The sequence below is a fragment of the Pseudonaja textilis genome, chromosome 3 (assembly GCF_049901715.1).
Source record: "Pseudonaja textilis isolate UNSWEBS1 chromosome 3, rPseTex1.2, whole genome shotgun sequence".
NCBI classification, from domain to species: Eukaryota; Metazoa; Chordata; class Lepidosauria; order Squamata; family Elapidae; genus Pseudonaja; species Pseudonaja textilis.
In genome coordinates this window covers 131,682,207-131,705,621 of record NC_141992.1, presented here as the reverse complement: position 1 = coordinate 131,705,621, position 23,415 = coordinate 131,682,207, and the positions used below count along the sequence as shown (strand labels likewise).

Genomic DNA, 23,415 nt, shown 5'->3' with positions numbered 1-23,415 from the left:
CATTGGTTGCAACAGGAAATGACCAACTGGTTTGTATCCCAAGACAGCCCCTTCCTTCTTTAAGCTGAGAGAGAGTGACTGGCCCATAGTCACCTAGTCGGCTTTCATACCTAAGGTTTCCTGGTTCTAGCCTGATGCCTTAAACACTTTATTCCCCACTATCCTGTCAGAGCTGAAGAAGCTTCTTGGATGAGAAGCAAAATGTCTTCAAAGAAAAAACAAGAAAGTCCAGTTGCCTCCTGAAAAATCACCTTCGGAACAACCATAAACTGGATGACTGAGAATCTCTACAGACTTAACACTAGAACGAACTCTCTTTTGCTATATTCATAAATACTTCCATTTACTAAGTCTATTTTCCACATAGGTATAGAATATACATAGCAGTATACGTGATTAAACAACATATTCCAATTAATGTGCTTCTTTGCAGCACATTTTCCTGAGTTTCACACATTGTACCAGATTATAATGTGATTTCTTTCCTTTTAGCTAAATTATGACAAGTGAAAGCAAGCCAGTTTGGTCTAGTGGTTAAGGCATCAAGACTAGAAACCATGAGACTGTAAGTCCTAGGTATGTCTTAGGCACGAAGCCAGCTGGGTGTCCTTGGGCCAGTCATCTCTCTCAATTCAAGGAAGGAAGCAGTAGCAAACCACTTCTGGAATCTTGCCACGAAGACTGCAAGCACTTCCCCATGCTGATGTGAGGAGTAAGGCTGATATGAAGCCCCCACCCCCCATTTAAAAAAATAAATAAATGAGAGGCTTAATTTGGTGCGGTGATTAAGGTACCATGTTCAAAACTGAGCTAGTCCTGCCAGTTTGCGACCTTGGGCCAGTCACTCATTCCCACTCCTAGAAAGCATGCATTGGCAATCCACTTCTGAAACCTTGCCAAGAAAACTGCAGGAATTTGTCTGGGCAGTTGCCAGGAATCAAGACTGACTCAGACATTTTTTTTAAAGTGTGAACTTAGCATTGTGATTTCTTAACAATACAGTTTGTTGTTATGCATGAAATTAGTGTTAGGTGTGAACAAGCTACAGTTAAAATGTGGATTAATATTGTGTGAATTTAGGTTTTCCTTGCAGAAAAATGTGTGATGATAGTGTACATTATGTCTGTTTGCTTTTGAACAACCTTTTTTTCCCAAAGATCAAGCAGACAGATCTCTATTTGTGTATGTGTGAATATAAATATATATATCATGTATATTACTATTCACTTTTAGTGTATTTCCTACTTGTTTTGATATACCTATGTATAGTGTTAAAATGATTGTATTAATAGTTGGAGAGAATTATTTTACCTTGAGAATCACAAGATCTGTAGATTCATGTAATCATAAGATCACATGACATGGGATGCTTTTTAAACCCCCGTAAAGCAGGTCTCCACGGTCAACAACTTTAAGGCCTTTTTGACTATATGCTTTGTGGAACAGCCTTCTCCCCCCCCTCCAAAATTCCCTACAGAAAGGCAGTGAAGACCTGGAGCCATGGTGCTGATGGAGCTGGCATGGTTTCTTTGCTCTGCAGGACTGACGTTCTCTCCCCCACCTCCCAATTGTAATAAACATTAACAATTGTATTTGCATTTTTTATTTTGGTTTGCCATCCAGAGTTCCCTTGGGCAAGAATGGGTGGCTTTATCTATTTGCTTAATAGATGAACAATACATCATTTTTGTGCACGAAATGAAACAATATAATCATGCCTATTTTATGCAGAATACAATGAATCCAGATGCCTATTCCTCTCTGTGTGTGTATATACCTATATGTATGTGTGTATATAAATATATATTGTCTGTCTGTCTGTCTGTCTGTCTATCTATCTATCTATCTATCTATCTATCTATCTATCTATCTATCTATCTATCTATCTATCTATCTATCTATCTATCTATCTACCTACCTACCTACCTACCTACCTACCTACCTACCTAAAATAAAAACTGGAGGTATATGGATTCTGCATTTAGGAATGCAAACGTGAAAAGCCCCAGCCATGAGATCCTTTTGACTCACTTCCTGAGCAGTGTTCTAGTAATAATACAAAAAGGCTACTCCGTGGCTTAGGATCACTCGGTTGACAGGCGGCGCGCGAGGCGCGTTTCCTTCCAAGTTACACCTACTAGCAGTAGGAATTGGCAGAAACAACCAGCTGCATAGAAAACCCCACCCCACCCCCAGCGCTAATTCCGTTTCTCATCACAGCTGTTGGATGTGTTGAAGGACAACCGACTGTTCACCCCCCCACCCTCCTAAAAACGTGGGAAGCTAATACTCAGTACAGACCCCCCTCTACAAAGAAGCGGATCTAGGAAAAGCGATGCAATTGGCACCCTGCTTTTGTGCAATTGGACAAAGAGTTGCCTAATCCGCCGAATTAAACCATCCGTATTTTATTTTACTTTTTAAATAGGAAGGACTCTTCAGTCCGAGACATTCTGGAAACCGGAGAGTTACTACTTCGCTTAGCACCGACTCGGGTACTTTACTGCTTTGACACAGTTTCTGTTCTTTACCAAATCCCAGCCCGCGGGAGAAAAGACCCTGGTAGCCTTTCTCGCCTCGTTTTTCAACGCCCCCCTTTTCTTATAAAAGCGATTATCTCCCAACCGCTATCACCCCCCCCACACCCCCTTCGGATCGCATCGCCGTCAAATTTGCCTTCCCCGCTCGCTCCCACCGACCGCTCAAACGATAAAACGCGCCGTTGCCCGATGACTAGGAGGACGAGGACAATATTGCGACCTTGACGAGACCCGCCGTGCCAAAAAAAAAAAAAAAAAGACCAATCGATCCGGGCTGGCTTTTCATACCGAGATCCGATGCTGCCATTGGGGGGGGGGAGAGACGACGACTTCAAGTTCAAAAACACCTTTATTGTCCCCTGTGTATAATGAGATTGGCTGAGCCTCCATTCGTGAAAACTCCCCCCCCACACACACACACAACTCGCAGTGAAAGGCAGAAAATCCCCTAAAAACCCAGCGTAATCCTACTCCTCTCTCTCACACACACACACACACACACAATCCTATTGCACCAAGGTGAGCATATTGCACGAGAGGGAAGATATGGGGGGTGGGGGTGGGGAATGGGGAGCATGACTTTAAAAGCTCCCCGTTATCTATGGAAGCTGAACCCAGGGTGGAGTTTCTCCCAGAGGCTCGGAGGACTCGATCCGCAGGCGGCTGCCGTGGTTTCCCGAAAAGGCGCGTGTGTGTGTGTGCGGGGGGAGTGGGGATAGGGAGAGGGAGAGCGTGGGAAAGAGAAGCTGCAGCGCGGGACCCGCCCCTGCCCTCGACCCCCTTTTTGCAGCGCCGTTGCTGTTGCTGCAAAGGGGGCGGGCGGGCGAGCGAGCCTCCGAAGGAACAAAAGAGCTGAGGGGACGAGAGTCGGAGGGCGCGGCGTGCAAAGCGCTCCTCTTTGATGGACGCTCGGAGCCTTAAAAGCCCAGACGGCGCAGTTTTTCCTCCTCCTCCCTAGCGCCTCACTTAGCGTCATTCTCCCTTCTTCTTCTTCTCCCCCACCCCACCCCAAGGAGAAGAAACCCAGAACAAAGAGCTGCTTCAGCCTTTTTTTTAAAAAAAAAAAAGTTGAAGCGCTCTCCCCACCACCGCCCTGGCTCCGCAGGCCGGCTAAACCCCTAAAAAGAGACCGCGGAGGGAGGGAGGGAGGGGTGTGTGTGTGAGAGAGCGACAGCGAGCGAGCGCGCGCGAAGGGCAGCAGAAGGCGCGAACCAAAGCAGGGGTGCCTTTCGGTCCCTTCTCTTACCCGAGCCGCGTTTTCTCTTGCCTGGAAGGTGGCAAGGTGGGGTTCAAATCAGCAGAGGGGGCAACATGCATTGAGGAATTACGCCTGAGGGGTGGGTGGGTGAGGGCTGGGATGAGCGCCCCGCCCGCGGTCTTAAAACGGGTCTGGGGTTGCTTGCGTGGCATCGAATCTCATTTTCACCTCAGGGCTGTTCGCGCGCCTTCGAGACGCGCCGTTCCCTTTATTTCTGTACTAGGCTCTACTATTAGATTACTACGGCTAGTACAAATATTGCTTTTTTTTGTTTTGTTTTTTTGCTGTGGCTCTCTCGGTTGTGGAGTAGAAGGGAGCCAATTTGACGGCTCGCGAGCCCCACCCCTCCCGGTGGATTTTTTAAAAAAGGAAAAAAAAAAGACCGCAAGGGAGCTGTGTCTCCGCGCGGTAGCGGCGTAGAAGGTAGCGGAGCAAACAACAATCCCCCGCCGGCCTTCTCTCCTCTCTCTCCCTCTTTGCCGCGGTCGCCCCCTGCGCACTTGTCCAGAGCCGCATTACCTCACCCGAGGAGGGGGCGGGGCTTGGGTGGAAGGGGGCGGGGCTTGTACTGCAGAAGGGCGGCGAGCCGGGCTGCCCGGTATAAAAGGAGGCTGTCGGAAGGAGCCCGTTCCCTGTCGCAGGTTGCCGGCAACGGGAGCGGGTGGGGTTAAGGCAGGAGGCTGAAGCAGCGGCCACTGAGGTGGGGGGGGGGGGGTGAGCCCAGAAGAAAGCCGTCGCCATGCGTGAGATCGTGCACATCCAAGCCGGCCAGTGCGGGAACCAGATCGGAGCCAAGGTACCCTGGGCGAGGCGAAGGGGCTCGTCTGCTGTCCGGAGGCTTGGCGGCGGCGGGTGGGGGAGTCAAAAGGGTCCCCGGGTGTGTCTGCATCTGTGGGCGGGGCAGGTGTTTCCCCACCACCTGCAGCAGATGGAGGGGTAAATGGAAATCCAAGGGTCGCCAACCACCGTATTCTCCAAATCCAATATTCTCTCTTCCTCCCCTCCCCCTCTCTCCCCCTCTCTCTCTTCCCCCTCTCTCCCCTCTCTCCTCCTCCCCCCCTCTCTCTCTCTCCCTCCCTCCTCTCTCCCTCCCTCTCCCTCTCTTCCCCTCTCTCCTCCCTCTCTCCCTCTCTCTCTCTCTCTCTCTCCCCTCTCTCTTCTCTCTCTCTCTTTCCCCTCTCCCCCTCTCCCTCTATCTCTCCCTCTCTCTCTCTCTCTCTCTCCCTCTCCCTCCCCCTCCCTCTCCCCCCCTCTCTCCCTGTCTCCCTCCCTCTCCCCCCTCTCTCTTTCTCTCTGAATAATGAAAAACGATTGTATTTGCCTATGGGTTGCACCTTTCCCCCCCTTTGTTCTGCTGGAGGGGAGGGGAGATCAGATCGCTGGTCGGTCGGCGTTCATAGTCGGGTTCACGGGCACAAAAGAAAGGTAGCTGGTGGGTGAGCTTTACCCGGGGCACTTGGGGTGGGGTGGGGAAAAGGTGCATCTTTCCCCCCCCCCCCGTTGCTTTTTTTTGGGGGGGGGGGAGGAAACGATGCCAGCTTCGAGCGACACAACAAGAAAGCAGGGATTCTGTTGAGCCAAGTAAAGAGATCTTGGCCACACCCTTCCATTCAGAGGTAACCTCTATTATATGCTAGTGCGGAGAAAGATTAAACGAGAGGATGTATCATTTAATTGGAACCGAATTCTGGAATTTCAGTACCCCCCAAAAAGGCAAAAGGCACAAAATACGGAATTATAGACCCTTGCCATTTTAATGTAGGTTGAGCTTTTCACAAGGCTGGTGAGACTATTCAATGGGGAAATCCGGCTGGCTAGCGATAGAAAAGAATCTTAACTCTTCGCTGCCATCTAGGCAGATCTGGTTGGTGGTGCCCATTGTTGGTGCTTTTGACACCACCACACAGAAGCTGGGAAAATTGGCACCCAAACGCTCTGAAGGTTGGGAATAGAATCCGTCCAGCACTGGGTGGTTGTGAGCCTTCTGCAACTCCACCCCTCTAAGACAGCCTGAAAATGTTCAGCACACATTCCGTAGATCTTTAAAATACTAAGGACCACTTCAAAGGGGCTCCATTTTTAAAGGGACCTCAATCAGATGAAGCCAAATGTGAACATTTATATCTCCGGAAAGGAAGTGGATTATTATTATTATTATTATTATTATTATTATTGGTAGGTATGTGAACCTCACAATCCTACATCTCCAGTTATTCTAATGTGGAACAGAGTCTGCAGTATGAGCAAAATATTTTCTTCCTAGAAACAGCTGTTAATAAAGCCTCTGATGCAAAATTGCACCATGTTCTTTCATAAAGAACATAAGGGGGAAAAAAAAACCTTCAGACTAGTTTTAATTAGAACGTATCTGAAAATAATAAAGAGCAGGAACAGCTGTTATCTTTCATTTATGGTCCCCAACTCTCCTTCTGGGCAAGAATACAGAAGAATGTTTTTTAAAAAAAAATTAATGGCACGTGAGTGACAGATAGAACCTCTTTCTGCCTTCAGCTGTAACTGTGTCATTTCTTTGGGCTTTAAAAACCACCTTCCTTTGACAGCTGCCTTGATTTCTGCTGGGGCAGCAGCAACAGCTCTGACAGCAGAATTAGACAGGGTGTGCCTCCAAGAAGCATATGTCTGCTGCTGCAGCAGTAGCTTCCTGGCATTTTGAAGGCAGTTGCTAACAGCTCTCAAAAAAAAAAAAAAATTCCCATTCCAGTTCTGGGAGGTCATCAGCGACGAGCACGGCATCGACCCCACTGGCAGCTACCATGGAGACAGTGACCTGCAGCTGGAGAGGATCAATGTCTACTACAACGAAGCAACTGGTAACTCGGGTAGGGGGTGGAAAGAGAAAAAACTATGCCTGAATTTTACATTAGCCCCCGAGTGCAGAGTGTGACAAATCCTGGATAAAGCCGTCTGGTTAAATCCCTAGCAAAGCATTGAATGCCTGCTTGAAAATTCCATCCTTGTTTCCGTAGATCGGGCGTGTCCAGACGTGGGCTGCATGCAGCCTTGGACGGCGAATAATGTGGCCCACAAGAGACTATTACAAACAATCCTCGAGTTAGGACCACAATTGAGCCCAGAATTTATGTTGCTAAGGGAAACATTTGTTAAGTGAGCCTGCCCCATTTCACGACTTTTCTGGCCACGACTGTTAACCCCGAAGCATTGCATTTGTTAAGCTAGTAACAGGGTTGTTAGGCAAATTGGGATTCCCCGTTGACTTTGCTTGTCAGAAGGTCTCAAAAGCGGATCGTAGGACACTGCAACCGTCATAAATATGAACCAGTTGCCAAGCCTCTGAATTTTGATCACGTGACTGTGGGGATGCTGAAGTGGTCATAAGCGTGAAAAACAGTCATAAGTTGCTTTTTAAAGTGCCATTGTACTTTTGAATGGTCACTAAATTAACTGTTGTAAACAGAGGACTACCTGTAGGGGATTTACATACATTACTACATAATATATTTCATATGTGATCCAAGACAATTCCTCAAAGTGACCAAGGCAAGCCAAAAGATTGGCCATCCATACCTCAGACTGTCCCCTTTAAATGCACACCTCCCCCCTTCTATTTGTATGTAGCTATATTTCTTCACTGAATAGCAATGAGTTGCCAAGAGCATAGAAGCAGCTTTTTTCTTTTTTTCTTTTTTTAAAATGTGGTTGGATCAGTAACACTGGTTATTTTGTCTTTTCCACAGGTAACAAGTATGTTCCCCGTGCAATTCTCGTTGACTTGGAGCCTGGCACAATGGACTCGGTCAGATCTGGACCTTTTGGCCAGATCTTTAGGCCTGATAATTTTGTCTTCGGTGTGTAGCTGATCTACATGACTTTTCTTAAAAAAAAAAATACTCAATTGTGGCTGAAAAGCAAATTGGTCATTCTCAATGGAAACTGTCAATGGAAAATAATGGGGTGATGTTGGGTTTGGGTTTTTTTTTGCACAAGAGCAGGGATGGGCATTAAGCCCCCCTCCGTAAATTTTTAAATAATGACTTCCCATGCTTCTTAGCAGCATGGCCAATGCTAAGCAAAGCCAGTTGCGGAAGTTTTCATGAATTGCAAAAAGCTAGTCCTGTTTTAAATCATTTGAACTCAACATATATAAAGAATATATCTGAAAAGAGAGACTGATTCTTTTAAATCAACTTCACCTGCATGGCACAAAAACTTTTTCACTCTTTATTGAAAGTAGACCAAAAAAGAGTCAAGCATCTCTAGGCAAGGGAAATTTGTGGTTTCAAAAAGGCTAAATAAGTCTTGTAGCCTTGGAGAAATTAGTTTCTTTAGAGTAGGTTACAGCTGAGAAATCAGTGGGAGGATCTACCCTATTTATAATAAATGGTGCCTGGATTTACACACAGTCTATTGAATAATATATGTGATATAATATAAAAGCTACATTTTGGCTTAGTATCATGTGTGAATTGTAATTATATTTAAATGCATCTTTGGAGTGCTCAGATATAAAGGAAATAAAATGATTTGGTATGTGCAAGGACACTCACATCGTATCTGTGGGTAGCTCCTTAAAACAACTGCATCTTCTCTGTTCATAAAGCTATACAAGCAGTCCTCATTTAGCAACAATTGAGACCAAAAGACCAAAGTGATTGCTAAGTGAAAAATCATGATTTAGTGATTGGACTTCAGTTGCAAAGGCTATATATGTGAGGATTGGTCACAAACTTTTTCATCATTGTCATAACTAAACAGTTGCTGTTTGAGGCAGTCATTAAGTGAGGACAACCTGTAAAATATTAATATGTCCTGCATCTCCTGTGTGTGTAATAGGTGGCATAGCCATAAAGAGCTGTTTTTTGAATCTGACTAAAATACAACTGAAGCGTATAAATAGTTTCTACGCATGCACAATGCAAAGTAATACTTGTGAAATAATTATTAACCAATCTATTTTCTTCTGGATGTTTTTTTTTTCTTTTAGGCCAGAGTGGCGCTGGGAACAACTGGGCCAAGGGCCACTACACAGAGGGAGCTGAGCTAGTGGATTCGGTGCTGGATGTAGTAAGGAAGGAGTCTGAAAGCTGCGATTGCTTGCAGGGCTTCCAACTCACCCACTCGTTGGGTGGGGGCACTGGGTCTGGCATGGGAACCCTTCTCATCAGCAAGATTAGGGAGGAGTACCCCGATAGGATCATGAACACCTTCAGTGTAATGCCATCTCCAAAAGTGTCAGACACTGTGGTTGAGCCATACAATGCCACCCTCTCTGTCCACCAGTTGGTAGAGAACACGGATGAAACCTACTGTATTGACAATGAAGCGCTGTATGACATCTGCTTCCGCACATTGAAACTCACAACTCCAACCTATGGCGATCTCAACCACTTGGTGTCTGCCACCATGAGTGGAGTGACCACCTGCCTCCGGTTCCCCGGCCAACTGAATGCAGATCTTCGCAAGCTGGCGGTCAACATGGTGCCTTTCCCTCGTCTTCACTTCTTCATGCCCGGCTTTGCTCCCCTGACGAGTCGCGGGAGCCAACAGTATCGTGCCCTGACGGTCCCAGAGCTGACTCAGCAGATGTTTGATTCCAAAAACATGATGGCGGCCTGTGATCCCCGCCACGGCCGATACCTGACGGTGGCAGCCATCTTCCGGGGCAGAATGTCCATGAAGGAGGTGGATGAGCAGATGCTAAATGTCCAGAACAAGAACAGCAGCTACTTTGTGGAGTGGATCCCCAACAACGTGAAGACGGCCGTTTGCGACATTCCTCCCCGAGGCCTGAAGATGTCTGCCACTTTCATCGGCAACAGCACCGCAATCCAGGAGCTCTTCAAGAGGATCTCGGAGCAGTTCACAGCCATGTTCCGGCGGAAGGCTTTCTTGCACTGGTACACTGGCGAAGGCATGGATGAGATGGAGTTCACGGAAGCTGAGAGCAACATGAATGACCTGGTCTCTGAGTACCAGCAATATCAAGATGCTACTGCAGACGAGCAAGGAGAGTTTGAGGAGGAAGGAGAGGAGGATGAAGCTTAGAGGTTGAGTAGGGTTAGTCCATAGGCAAGTGTCCAAGGTGAGAGCTGTTCAGCTGTACCAGTGCATGCTTTTCCAGTTATTCTTGGTGCTTTTCACTGTTGCCTCTGTCGGCAGTTTTTGTAACTTCACTCTTTATGTAACACTAGTTGCAAAATATTTCTGGGGGCAAAAGTCTTCTGTTTCAGTGTCTGAACTCAAACATAAAAAGTATTTGTGTTTCTCATTGGTGTCTGTTTTCATTTCTTACAAAATGGCACAAGACATTTTAGCTAATTGAAGGAGTATGGCAAGCTGATACTAATTTCCTTAGTGTGGACTGTCAGTAAAAATATGAATATGGTTCCTTAGTGATTTTGTAGTTTATATTTCTCCCTGTTAATAACAATGGCCGTTAAGGAATTTTGACCAACTTATTAATTTTTTCCCTATAATACACATTCTTCACTGGGGTGTAGTCCTTTAGCATAATTTTAGGAAAATTAATTCATGAGCCTTGGTTATAGATGTTTGAAAGTTTATGGGCCTTGGTTGTTTGAAAAGCCTGCCAATCTGCTTTTTGATACTTTCCCTACTGTGTGAAAATTCCAGCCCTCCTGCCTCCCCACCCCACATATGGGGGTCTTGGGGGGTGTTAAGCAAAAAAGAATGCCTTAAACTGCAAAAAAGATAATTGGAGAGGTGTTTATGACATGCCATGCAAATCCTGGAATGGCCCACAAAGCAACAAAACCTGGTTATCCTTTTAAAGCAAAAAAAAACCCAGCAACAACCAAAAGACACAAATAGGAGGCATAATTTTTAAAATGAAGTGATTTGTGATGGCATGGTTGAAAACTGCATCTAACAAAAATTCCCTTGCTGTTTTCCTTCTAAAGTGATATCTGTCTTAAGAGTAATGATTATTTTTAACGTGTCCCAGTGCACGGCAATATAATTACAGCAAAACCATTCATACATAAATGACTTGAAGCAACTAGTGTGTTTTTCCTAGTCCTTCCACGTTCACTTCATGAGCATTCAAACTCCATCTTAAAAACCACAAAGTTAACTCTGCTTTCAATGTGAAGAACCAAGACCTCAGCCTGAAGACAACTGGTGTTGAGAAAAGGGTGGATGTTGATTCAAATCCAGAAACAAGACTGAGCTTGCTTGTCAACTTCACAGGGAGAAGGAATAATTAAGGTATGCTTTGGACCTTCCATGAAATCACTGTAAATATTTTGAAATCATGGTGTGAAAGATGTTCTTTTGTGAGTATAAAGTATTACAGCTAGTGTATGGTGATGATACAGGAACCTAAATCTCTTAAAGTATGAAACTTGGTCAATTACTTTAGCCAATAATTATCTCAGCCCTTCTTTCCTGCTCTGAAATAAAATGGAGACAAAAGCCATTTGAATTTTTGCAGAACAGCAATAACTCCACTTAATAGGAAGATTTCTCCTCCACAGAGCATTTGTTGTAGGGCTTATCAGTACTTCATTTGATTTTTTTCCCATTATAGAAAATAAGATCGGTTAAGACTGAAGAAATTAAGTTTATTCCAAATCGTAATTTTAGTGTCTTTAAGGTAGAAAGAATACAGCTGTTTTCAGCAACAGTATTAGACTTGTTGAATATATTCCTTTGAAGAAAAGTTATTGTAAATGTAATTTAAACTTCAAATTCCTCGGAAATATTAGGAATCTAATAATGAAGTAATTTTCTGACCTTGTGTAGTTACAACAGCCTTTAAATATAGGGATAAAGACATATTGAGGCAAATTTATGTGGCAGTGAGATTTAATACAAGAAAAAGTTTTGCAGCTGACAGGAATGTTCATGGGAATACTTCAGATTACCTCATACCATATTTGCAATTTGGTCCAAATAATCTGAATTGACATCTGTCCCTCAAGCACAGAATGGGTTATTCCCTCCCAATATCCACGTATTTGGAAATCCTGAAAGGAAAACCCACAGGCATTTTTTTCTGAAACATCCATGGTTGATTTCTAGATAATGAGTTTAGAAGCCCAGCCCTGTTCTGTGAGTAATGCATTTTCGTATGATGTATGGATGAGGAAATGGGTTTAAGTGATTTGTGCTGTAGGAAGTTCTGTTGCTTTACCCCAGCAAGAATATTCTAGAATTGGAAGGCTGCAGAAAAGAACCAAAATATTATTAGTTAAGGGGTAGGGGTGTCCTTGGTGCTCTCTGAGCTTGCTTGTTTTCTTGCAAATGTTTCATTACCCTAACTAGGTAACATCAGAGTTTGTGTTAGTTAAGGAGAGTACTTTTTTTCCTGTTTGTTAACCAGAAAGGAGATGGAGTAAGTCTTCCTTGTCTCATAATACTAGGATTCACCTTCCCTAATTAAATTAAAAGAGAAGTACTGAATGTAATCAGAAGATTCACTGCAATGAGTAAGTGCTGTGAGCTGGAGATACGGTAAATCCAGTAAATGCATACCAAGCATCCATAGCCAGGTACAACAGGGCAAATGATGTGCATTATCACCATAACAGCACAAACCATGAGATTTATAAATCGGCAAAAAATGAGAATGTGTAATGTAATGGATGCTACCACATACATTTCATTATTTTTCATCATCTTGCTCTGTACCAGATGCCTGCAGCCAGATGCTTTCCCGATCGCGAGGGTTTTTTTTTTTTTTTTTTGTCCCCAGAGGTTGATAAAAATAAATGGAGAGAACTCTGCCTTAACAGCAGTTTGATTCCTGGAATGGGTTTGATAATAAGCTAGGTCAAATCATTACATGGCTCAATGTGTCAAGCTAATAAAGTCAATCGCTACTAATGATGTAGCAGTTGGATTCTGCATTTCTGGTCTTTATTTGCATGAAAGGTTGACATGGAGCTCTATTGGTGCAAGAACATACAATTTATATGGCTCAGCATACTATAATATGAGTTACCTATGTTTCTCTAAACAGAGCTATTTCTCTAATCAAAGCAACACCAATGATTATGGACTTAGCACAAACAGAATTTATTTACAGGTAATCCTTAATTTATGACCACAACGGAGCCAAAGATTTATGTTTCTAAGTGAGAACTTGGTTAAATGAGTTTTGTCCCATTTTACGACTTTTCCTACCGCAGTTGTTAAGTGAATTGCTGCGGTTGTGAAATTAGTAACCCGGTTGTTAAGTGAATCTGACTTCCCTCATTGACTTTGCTTGTCAGAAAGTCATGAAAGGAGAATCACCTGACCCTGGCACACTTTAGCTGTCATAAATGTGAGTTGTCAAGCATCTGAATGTAAATCACGTGACCATGGGGATGCTGCAATGGTCATTAAGTGTGAAAAATGATCATAAGTCACTTTTTTCAGGGCTGTAATTTCGAATGGTCACTAAGCAAACTGTTGTAAGTCAAGGACTACCTGCATTTATTTATTGGATTTGTACGCTGCTTGTCTCATTAATATATTGACTCTGGGTGGTTATAAGAAAAGCTAAAAAGTGCAAAAAGCAATTAAATTCGAATAAAAGAGACAAACTTATTCTTAAAAACCAGGATGATGGGCAGCCTGGGAATGAAAATCTTCTTTGTCCTGTCAGCCACCCATAATTTAGTAGGCCTGTGGCAGCAGAGCCAATTTTTTTAGGCTCTTCCAGAAGGCCAGGAGTGAGAGGGTAGATCTCGCCTCTGTCAGGAGAATATTCCAGAGGGTGGGAGAGGGCAGCAGCAAAGTCTCTTCTGTAGACCCTGTCAGTCAAAATTCTTTGGTTGACAAGATCTGAAGTAGGCCCTTTCTGCTGTAATGAAGTAGGACGGGTTTGTCCCAATGGGATCAGGCGATTCCTCAGCTACCCTGGAGAGTTGATATGCTATCCGATAGCAGTAATAATTGGAAGTGAGTTTATTCTTTTCAAGTCATCCTGGTGGACTCCCTGAAAACAACCTGGTGGGCCAGCAAAAACAGCAATACGTTTGTGCAGTATGGTCCAGTCCAGTTATTCTTGTGTTCCAAGGGGAAGATACTGAGGTGTTTTGGGTTTGTTTGTTTTAAATAATAGATTCCCACGCCATATTAGAAACTTTTTAAAAATACCTATAGCAGTGTTTGGAGTCAGATTAATGTAATGGTTAAGACACTGTGCTGCCCAGCCAGTATATGGGAATTGGGATAGTTAGTTAGGAATTGGGAGCTGTCCCCTTAAGGGAATGCATCATGGTAAATGTAGTTAAGGCATCATGGGAAATGTAATTCATGTCATGTAGCCACATCTATAATCCTGACTGGTCCCTTGAATTGACCCTTGGTGGGTTGGGGGAGGTTTCTTCACTCTTGCTTGGACCCCAGTAGCATGCTGGTGCCTCACCCTTTGCTCTATCGTTATTGGGGATGAGAGGTTACCATCTTTTTACTATTCATGCTAGAAAAGTGGGAGAATGTGAATTCTAGTCCTGCCTCAGTCACAAAGTGAGGCAGGCTACCTTAGGCCAATCACTTTTTTTCATCCCTAAGAAGCAGGCAATGGCAAACCATTTCCAAAATCTTGCCAAGAAAACTACATGAACTAGTCCAGGCAATCACCAGGGGTTAACACGGACTTGAAAGTACCAAAAGAGAAAAGAAAAAAGCAGAATTTAATGGAAAATGGCTGATCTTTGGGTCAAACAAGTACAAAGCCTCCCCAAATTTGCACAATATATTTTTATTATGTATTTTTATATTTTATGTATTTTTATAGGAAGGAGGGGGTTGGGTGTGATGGGTGGAGAGAATAATGCAAAATAATTGCTGTCTAGAATGAAACCAAAATGATGATCGAGGTGGGAGACAATGCCTATCAATTAGCAGCTATTGTTGCATAATTGACTAATCCATAGTTAAACCAAGATGCTCAACTTAGTACTCTAGAGTCACACAGTACAGTGAACCATAGGCCAGGAATTCTGAGAGTTGAAGTCCACAAATCTTAAAGTTGCCAAGGTTCGGAGACCCCTGACATAGCTAACAATACTGGCTAGGTTAACACTACCTTCAAAATAAATGTTGACTACTTCAAAGAATTCAGTCAGCCCATTATGCAGTCTGAGACAAAGCAGAGATATAATAGCTGGCCAACATTTTGAAAAGTAATGTTGCACCACTCGGAATACCATTTTAAGTTGTGCCTTGGAAGAAAGGAGAAAACATCACAAAAGCATTTGGACTTCAACTGGAAAGAAAACTGAATTTCTTCTGGAACATTTAAGTTGGGTTGTTTCAAGATCAGAAACTACCAACACAGTCAAATTGATTTAAAGCAGGGCTATCAAACTCATGGCTCACATCATGCGCTGGCCACGCCCATGCCCAATTTAGTGAAGGGGGGGAAAGTCCGGATATATTACGTGATGCTGCCATGATGGCATGAGTTTGACACCCCTGATTTAAAGCTTCAACTATTTCTGCAGCACTCAGAATGGCCTTGTTTGAGATCAGAATATATTATGAAAGAAGTTTTTGTGTATTTAACATTCCACCTCTCTTTTTCAATACATCAACATCTGTACACATTCCAGCAACAATTATTTTGTGGGAGCATTTGGGCAGGTGATTATATTAATTCCTTCTGAGATTAATCAAAATTCATGCTACCTCTGTCATGAACCTATTTATGAAGGGCACAGTACTGCACAGTGTGGATAGATGCAATGAATTACAGGTACTTCTCATTTAGTTATTACAATTTGGACCAGCAACTCAGTTAAGCAAAGCAGCTGCTAAGCAAAACTTAACAGTGCCTGCAATCTTACTTCCCCTTTCCTTAGCTTTACAGATCTATAAAGTCATAAATGCAAGGCCTGGTCATAAAGTTACTTTTTCATTATCATTGTAACTGTGTGAATGGTCACTAAACAAGACCATTGTTCAATGAAGACTACCTGTATTAGGTTCCCAATTGGAAAGAATTGGGACGTTAGATGTAGTGATATTTATTTATCCCACCTTCATTAATTTTGCAAATAAGTCAAGACAAGACATATGCAACACACCTTCATCCTCCTATATTCCCCACAACAACAAACTTGTGGTGTACATTGGGCTGAGAGTATGTGACTGTCCCAAAATCACCCTGCTGGTTTTCATGACTAAGGCATAACTCCTGGACTCCCACTTTCTAGCCAGTTGTGCCTTAACCACTAGACCAGGGGCATCAAACTCATAGCGTCACATCATCATGTGACATATCGTGATTTTCCCCCCCTTTGCTAAACCGGGGGTGACACATCCTGCCCACTGTCTATGAGTTTGACAGCCCTACACTAGAGCAAACTGACTCTAAGACCAAATATGAATATTGTATTGTCCTAAGAAGTGATCCGAGTAAAGAAGTATCTTGCTTCTACAGTATAGATACTTAAAATGCAGACAGTGCTGCATTTAGGTTGCAAGTCACGTGGTAAAACCATTAGTTATGAATAAAGATGTCGGGAGCCTTGCAACAATTGCTTTGGTCTTTATTGCTAGACCTGCCCTCTTCATTTATGGAAAGATTCCAGAAGGCCTGCTGAATATCACATGCTAAATAGCTCTGGGGTACAGCTGACTAAATTGCCATGTATAAAATCAAGATTGGAGTCTCCCTCTCCTCTATGTTTGAAGGACTACGAAAACCAATTAAGAACTCTGTAACTGGCTCACATATGCAAATGTGCTTCTCTTACTTTATTCCAAGAAACTGCTGCTCAACTGGATTGAGTTCTTTGTCTCTCCCTCTTATACACAGACCCTTTCTGCAAAATAACATAGTTCACTTTCGATAAAATCACACTTCACCTTAAATCGGAAATTTTTTTTTGGCCACCAAATCAAGTTAACAATTCAATAACAGCGTAACTTAGAAGTGTTTGGTGTTACCTTTAATGAGTTGTTTGGCTTTAATGATTTGTTAAGGCTTTTTGTTTGCTGAAATTGCCAGGAGATGAAATGCTCCTGGGACAGATCACCCCACAGTCCCTTCCACCCAAGGGGCATCACTTTGAAAGTCTGTTTGTATTTTTGCATTTTCTTCTCCTGGGTATTGTGTGTGTGATTTCCACCACCACCCCTTTTTGGACCAAAGGGTAAGAATATCTTGGTTCCCCAACACCTTAGGACATGCCTCCCACCAGACTTTGACAAACATCAGTTTGCCTGCAGGGGGAACAGGTCGACCGATGACGCCATACAGACGACATTCTGTAGCGAGACATCTGGAGAAACCCGGAAACTATGTCAGGATGTTTTCATTGACTACAGCCCGGCCTTCAATACTATCCTGCCAAGCATCCTTATTGAAAAGCTGACTGAGTTGGATTTTCCCTCTTCCATCTCTGACTGGATCAAAGACTTTCCGAGGGACCAACTGCAAACAGTGAGGGCTGGGTCTGTCACATCCACCTCCCTGAAGTTTAGCACTGGCTCCCCACAGGGCTGTGTGCTCAGTCCCTACCTGTACTCACTGTACACACATGATGATGTAGTTGCCTGACCCATCCACTGTGATCATTAAGTTTGCAGATACTACCGTATTAGGTCTCATTACAGGTGGAGACGAAACAGCGTACAGGGGAGTGGTTCCAAAATTATCCTCATGGTGCCAAGAAAATGACCTGCACCTAAACATCAGCAAGACAAAGGAGATGGTGTTAGACTTCCAGAAGAAGAGAGAGGAACCCACCCCACTTTACATTGAGGGGGGCTGCGTGGAAAGAGTTTCCTCCTTTAAATCCCTGGGAGTCTACCTCAGTGAAGTTCTTGCCTGTAAAATCAACACAACCCAGGTGGCCAGAAAGGCCCAACAGAGACACCATTTCCTTAGAGTCTTGCGAAAGAATAAAGTGGAACAACGACTGTTGACCTCCTTTTACCAGTCCACAATAGAAAGCGTCCTCACATATTGCATTACGGTGTGGCATGCTAGCTTGACAGCCGTGGATAAAAAGACATTATGTTGGGGGCGGAGCTGGCATCGCGACGATATAGCATGCGATCTTGGAGGTCTGAGATCGCTGCCGATATCTTTGCTCCTGGACGGTCCAATCGGATCTAAACCATCCTGAAGAGACAGTGAAAGTAAAGAGCGCATCCTGTCAATCCCAGGGATATTGCAAAGTCCCTGGTAGATCCAGGGGAAGCTCTTTTTGCCAGCGGCAAAGAGGCAGCCATTAAAGCTGCTGAAGTTGGGACAGCTCCGAAACGAAACCACTAGATGACATCGCTAGGACTCACTGCCTTAGAAGAGTGAGGAAAATTCTCAGGGACAACTCACACCCCGGTCAGCCCTTCTTCAGTCTCCTATCATCGGGTAGGAGATATAGAAGCATAGCCAACCACACTAACAGGCTGAAGAACAGTTTCTACCCGTGGGCTGTCGGACTTCTGAACAGGAAATAGCTTCATGTCAACATAGACTTGCGGGGCTGATGCATTGTGCAACAAGGCCACATAGTGTAATAAGATTGGGACTGGGTTAGGGACTTCTGTCCTCACTGTGAGTTGTGCTGAGGAGGGTTGCACAAAGGGAGGCTCAGCCAATCTCATTGTAAACATGTTGTACTCTGATAATAAAGGTAATAATAATAGTATGTATAATATATATAATATAATAATAATTTGGATTTGAGTATAGTAACAACTACTGGGAACAGCAGGTTGAGAAGGTTCTGGAAAATGAAAAAGTCAAGATCTTGTGGGACTTCAGAATTCAGACGGACAGGCATTTGGCCCACAACAGGCCTGACATAACAATAGTTGAAAAGGGTTTGATTCATTAACATTGCAATACTTGGTGATACATGAATTGTAGACACACAGCAAGAAAAAATCACAAAGTATCAGGACTTACAAATTGAAGTTGAGAGACTTTGGAAAATAAATCGTGTGTTATCCCAATTGTAATTGGAGCCTTTGGAGCAATACCTAAAGAGCTGCCTCGCTATTTGAAAATCCTGACTTTATCAGACTTGAATACCCTGATTCTACAAAAAACCACCCTACTTGGAACAGCTTATATCCTCCAATGCTACCTGAACAGTTCCTAGGTCCTTGGTTGGGCCTCGAGCTGTTGAGCTACCAACCAGCCCCAAAGGCTGTTAATCTCACTAAAGATTAAATAGTAACAACAACAACAACAACAATAATAATCTCGGTTCTTTGCACTAATAGGTATACACTGACTCATTTCTCACTGCAATCAATCTCATTTTAGCACATAGGTTTTTCTCTCCCCTTGCCCAAATTAGCTGAAAGAAAAAGAAGAAGAAATAGGTGTTTTCTCTGAGTTAGTTCACAGAGAACATGCATTTTAAAAAGTGATGTACAGAGATGTTTGTCATTGTAAATAGTTTTTTTTGGAATCAGATAATCTTTGATTTGCAACAGTTCATTTAGTGACTGCCTGAGGTTACAACAGCACTGAAAAAACAATCTTATGACCATTTTTCAGTAACGACATTTGCAGCATCTCCATGGTTACGTGATCAAAATTCAGACGCTTGGCACCTGCTTCATATTTATGACCGTTGCTGTGTCCCAAGATCACATGATCCCCTTTTGTGACCTTCTGACAAGCCAAAGTCAATGGCGCCACCAGATTCACTTAACAACTGGGTTACTCACTTATCAACTACAGTGATTCACTTAACAATGAAGGCAAGAAAGGTCATAAAATGGGGCAAAAGTCACTTTACAACAGAAATTGTAGGCTCAATTGTGGTCGTAAGTCGAGGACTACCTGTTGTTATTTCTTTATTGTGTACAAGTAATCCTTGACTTATTGATCACAACTGAGTGTGGGTGAGGCAGCTCTTAAGTGAGTTTTGCCCCGTTTTACGACCTTTCTTGCCATAGTTGTTAAGTGAATCGCTGCATTTGTTAAGTTAGTAACACGGTTGTTAAGTGAATCTGGCTTCCCCACTAACTTTGCTTGTCGGAAGGTCACAAAAAGGGGATCGCATGACCCTGAGATTCCACAACCGTCGTATGTACGAGTCAGTTGCCAAGTGTCCAAATTTTGATCACGTGACATTGGGGGTGTTGCTATGGTCGTAAGCGTGAAAAATGGTCCTAAGTCACTTTTTTTCAATGCTGTCTAACTTCAAATGGTTACTGAATGAACTGAATGAATAAAGAGGGGACTACCTGTATCTGAATAGGCCAGATATGCTTAGAAACCTTGTTCTGGTAGAAAGTTAGTAATCTCCACATAATTAATTGAAACCTTACATACTAACCAGGATAAGGCATTCACATCACTCAGATGTTTATTTTATTCATTTATTTAATTAATTAATTTTGTCAAATGCTTACAATATAAAATAAGAATAAATGTAAGTTTTAATATAAGAAATAGGGACTAATAATTGGGGACGATAGGACAGGGGTGGTAGGCATGATTGTATGCCTATGCGCTCCCCTTAGATATACTAGACCAGAACAGAGAAAATGTAGATGAAAAATCCTATAAATTTTATCTTGATCTAGTTTTTCTCTCAAGTTCTACAAGGTTATGAGAATGAAAGTATAAGGTCAAATTTAAAGAAAAATATGTACCTTTTAATAATAAGAAAATAGATATTAACTATGGTAATGTAAATTGTTTGCCTGTCTTGTACCTTCGGCTATAATTCATGGCTTTGGGGTAGACGTCTATCTTAGGAAGAAAGACCAGGAAAAAAAAAGTAATGGATTATTCATCATAAAATATTCTTCTTCTCTAATTACCACAAATGGTAATATATTTAACTGAAAATCAGGCAGTACACCACTTCAGCGAGGACTTTGTAAACTACAGGTTTACAGGAAACGGTAGTAAGCAAAAATTCTAAGATTGAAAACAGTACTGGAGGTTTAATAAATCTGTGAGAAAAACTTTTAGCACTCCCCAAGCCTTTAGCCCTGATCCAAAACATACATTTATCAAGAAAAGTTTTAAAATGGCACTCCAGAGTGGAATGATTTAATGATGCTGTGTTTGTTGGACACACACCAAACCACAAACCATCTAACTGTAATTTAGCCCGACCTGTTATGCAAATTCAGCCCATCATAAGTTTGTTCATAAACCTGGGTTGTAAACCATGAATCAGAAAAGTATGGGTTAATCGATGCATCTAATGACCTAGCTTTAGGCTTGATCACTAAGTTTTAATGCAAACAATCAAGACCAAACATTTGCCTATAATATATGATGATAAATTAGCAAAGCAAAGCCATGATTGGCAATTCTCTTGCTCTTACCTTGTACCTGTGTAGAAAGATTACAGAATCTATGGCTCTGTAGTTACCATGTTTAGTATAGTAATGACTATCCTTGTATACCTTTCTATATACTAATGGTAATAATCCTTGTATAATATACTGTAATATTCATACACAGACACACATAATCTTTGATGAAATGAATTGTAATCCATCACATTACAGTATGCCATAATTAGTGCTAAAGTATATGCAACCTCCATCTCTCTCTCTCTCCCTCCCTGAGAACTGGAATATGATAGAAGAGGCTAGCCACATGCCAGAACATATAAAATGATTCAGATCAAATTTGACCAGTCCCCCAAACTGAAAAGCCAATCATTCTAGATCTCCCCCAAGGGGCAGGTAGGTGGTCTCTAGCATTGCCAGTTCCTAATCCAGCATGCTAGTAAAAACAGATGTACATTTCATTCTTATTTTCCATCAATGTCTTCTAGGGAGGGATGCTTGTAAATGAAAGACAAGAATGCACCCAGACAAAGGCAGGGCAGTAGTATGGGCAGTAGTATAGTCACCTCAGTTTTAATTATTGGGCCTTCAAAGTTTAAAAATACTAGCATCACATGCATATGAAATGGCTGCTTTCTTAAGACCTTGGACTGCAATCATCCAAAGACAACTCTGGGTCTTGTGAATTCCTGGGACACTTTACACAGGTCATTCTGTGTATGTGACATATGGGGGGTGGGAGGTGGTCTGTCTTAACACCTGGGCCTGAGGGGCACTTGCCCACAGGCCCTAACCAGCATCGGGGCCCCATACTAATCTGTGTATGTTAACCCTTCAATGCACCTTGTATCGTATAAATACAGCAACATGTTTATTACATCTTACTGCATTTTTAAAATTAATACTAACATGCAAATATATGTTTAATTTTATCAACCACTTACATTTTTATGCCTGTGAGTAGTTGTGATAGGGACCCATAATGCTATTAAGATGGGAGGGAGGGAGGGAGAAGGGCGAGAGAGATAGCCCGGGCCGTAATTTATTTCCTTGGGACTTGCCTAATTTTCTAACAATTCTGTGTCCCTTACTAAGGGCGGGGAGGGGGCTGAAGCAGTGGTGGGATTACATTTTTTTACTACCGGTTCTGTGGGTGTGGCTTGGTGGGCATGGCAGGGGAAGGATACTGTAAAATCTCCAGTCAGAGGTGGCATTTGCCGGTTCTCCGAACTACTCAACATTTCCGCTACCGGTTCTCCAGAACTGGTCAGAACCTGCTGAATACCCACCTCTGGGCTGAAGGCTTGTCAAACCCAAGCAGGGGCGGGAGAGGGAAGGGGTGTCTTTCCATGAAGAAAGCCAGAAGCCGCAGTCAATTTTTTTCACAATTGCAGATTTCATCCCTTCGGTTCTCTCACTGTTCTTGGGGCTTTGTGTGTGTGTGTGTGTGTGTGTGTGTGTGCGCGCGCGCACAGGAGCTTGGTACAAAATGCTCTTTTAGAGTCTCAAAAAATGATCCCTCAGTTCCAGGCAGATCCAAGCGGTGAGGAATGAATGAACAGGGTTGGAAAGCCAACCAACTATTGTTGTTGTTAGTTGCGAAGTCGTGTCCGACCCATTGCGACCCCCTGGACAATGTTCCTTCAGGCCTTCCTGTCCTCCACCATCCTCTGGAGTCCATTTAAGCCCACACCTACTGCTTCAGTGACTCCATCCAGCCACCTCATCCTCTGTCGTCCCCTTCTTCTTTTGCCCTCAATCTTTCCCAGCACTGGGCTCTTCTTCAGTGAGTCCTTCCTTCTCATTAGGTGGCCAAAGTATTTGAATTTCATCTTTAGAATCTGGCCTTCTAAAGAGCAGTCGGGGTTGATCTCCTCAAGGACTGACCGGTTTGATCACCTTGAAGTCCAAGGGACTCGCAGGAATCTTCTCCAGCACCATAGTTTCAAAGGCCTCAATTCTTTTACGCTCAGCCTTTCTTATGATCCAACTTTCACAGCCATACATTGCAACTGTCCTTTTGGAAAAGGTAACCCTGGATCATTCCCAAAGGATAAGCTTTCTCCGGTGGGCGGAGCTTCCCTGCCCTCCTTCTCCTGTGAGGGCAGGCTGGGGTAGATCTGCCATTTTTCCTCCACTTGCAAAGTTTGGGGACCGACCAGGGGTCCCCCGAACTTGGCAAAGCTGGCTGGAGAATTCTGGGAGCAGAAGTCCACAAGTCTTCAAGTTGCCAAGTTTGGAGACCTCTGCAAAAGGCCAATGAATTCGCGCGGCTCCTTTAAGGCCGCCCAGTTCCGACTGGGCAGGAGAGCTGGGCCGGCACCCTTTGTGAATGGAGGGGGGGGGGGGGCGGAGCCACGCCGAGCCCGGTATAACTAGAGCCGGGCGGGGCGAGGCGCG

At 43.4% G+C, this 23,415-nt stretch overlaps 1 protein-coding gene across 1 annotated transcript; it reads left to right on the top strand.

Moving 5' to 3' along the window:
• Nucleotides 1–4,372: 4,372 nt before the first annotated feature.
• On the top strand, nt 4,373–10,045 carry LOC113445711 (tubulin beta-2 chain). The gene is made up of 4 exons (XM_026715016.2): nt 4,373–4,594; nt 6,521–6,629; nt 7,515–7,625; nt 8,762–10,045. Exons 1-4 carry the CDS (start codon nt 4,538–4,540, stop codon nt 9,820–9,822), a joined length of 1,338 nt encoding a protein of 445 aa, XP_026570801.1. The 5' UTR covers nt 4,373–4,537; the 3' UTR covers nt 9,823–10,045.
• The last annotated feature ends 13,370 nt before the right edge of the window (nt 10,046–23,415 follow it).

Bases quoted from the DNA above. Each gene is read 5' to 3' on its own strand.
- LOC113445711 (XM_026715016.2), top strand. From the start codon at position 4,538: ATGCGTGAGATCGTGCACATCCAAGCCGGCCAGTGCGGGAACCAGATC. The intron at 6,630-7,514 runs GTAACTCGGGTA...TCTTTTCCACAG, and splicing joins CTACTACAACGAAGCAACTG to GTAACAAGTATGTTCCCCGT. The intron at 7,626-8,761 runs GTGTGTAGCTGA...TTTTTCTTTTAG, and splicing joins GCCTGATAATTTTGTCTTCG to GCCAGAGTGGCGCTGGGAAC.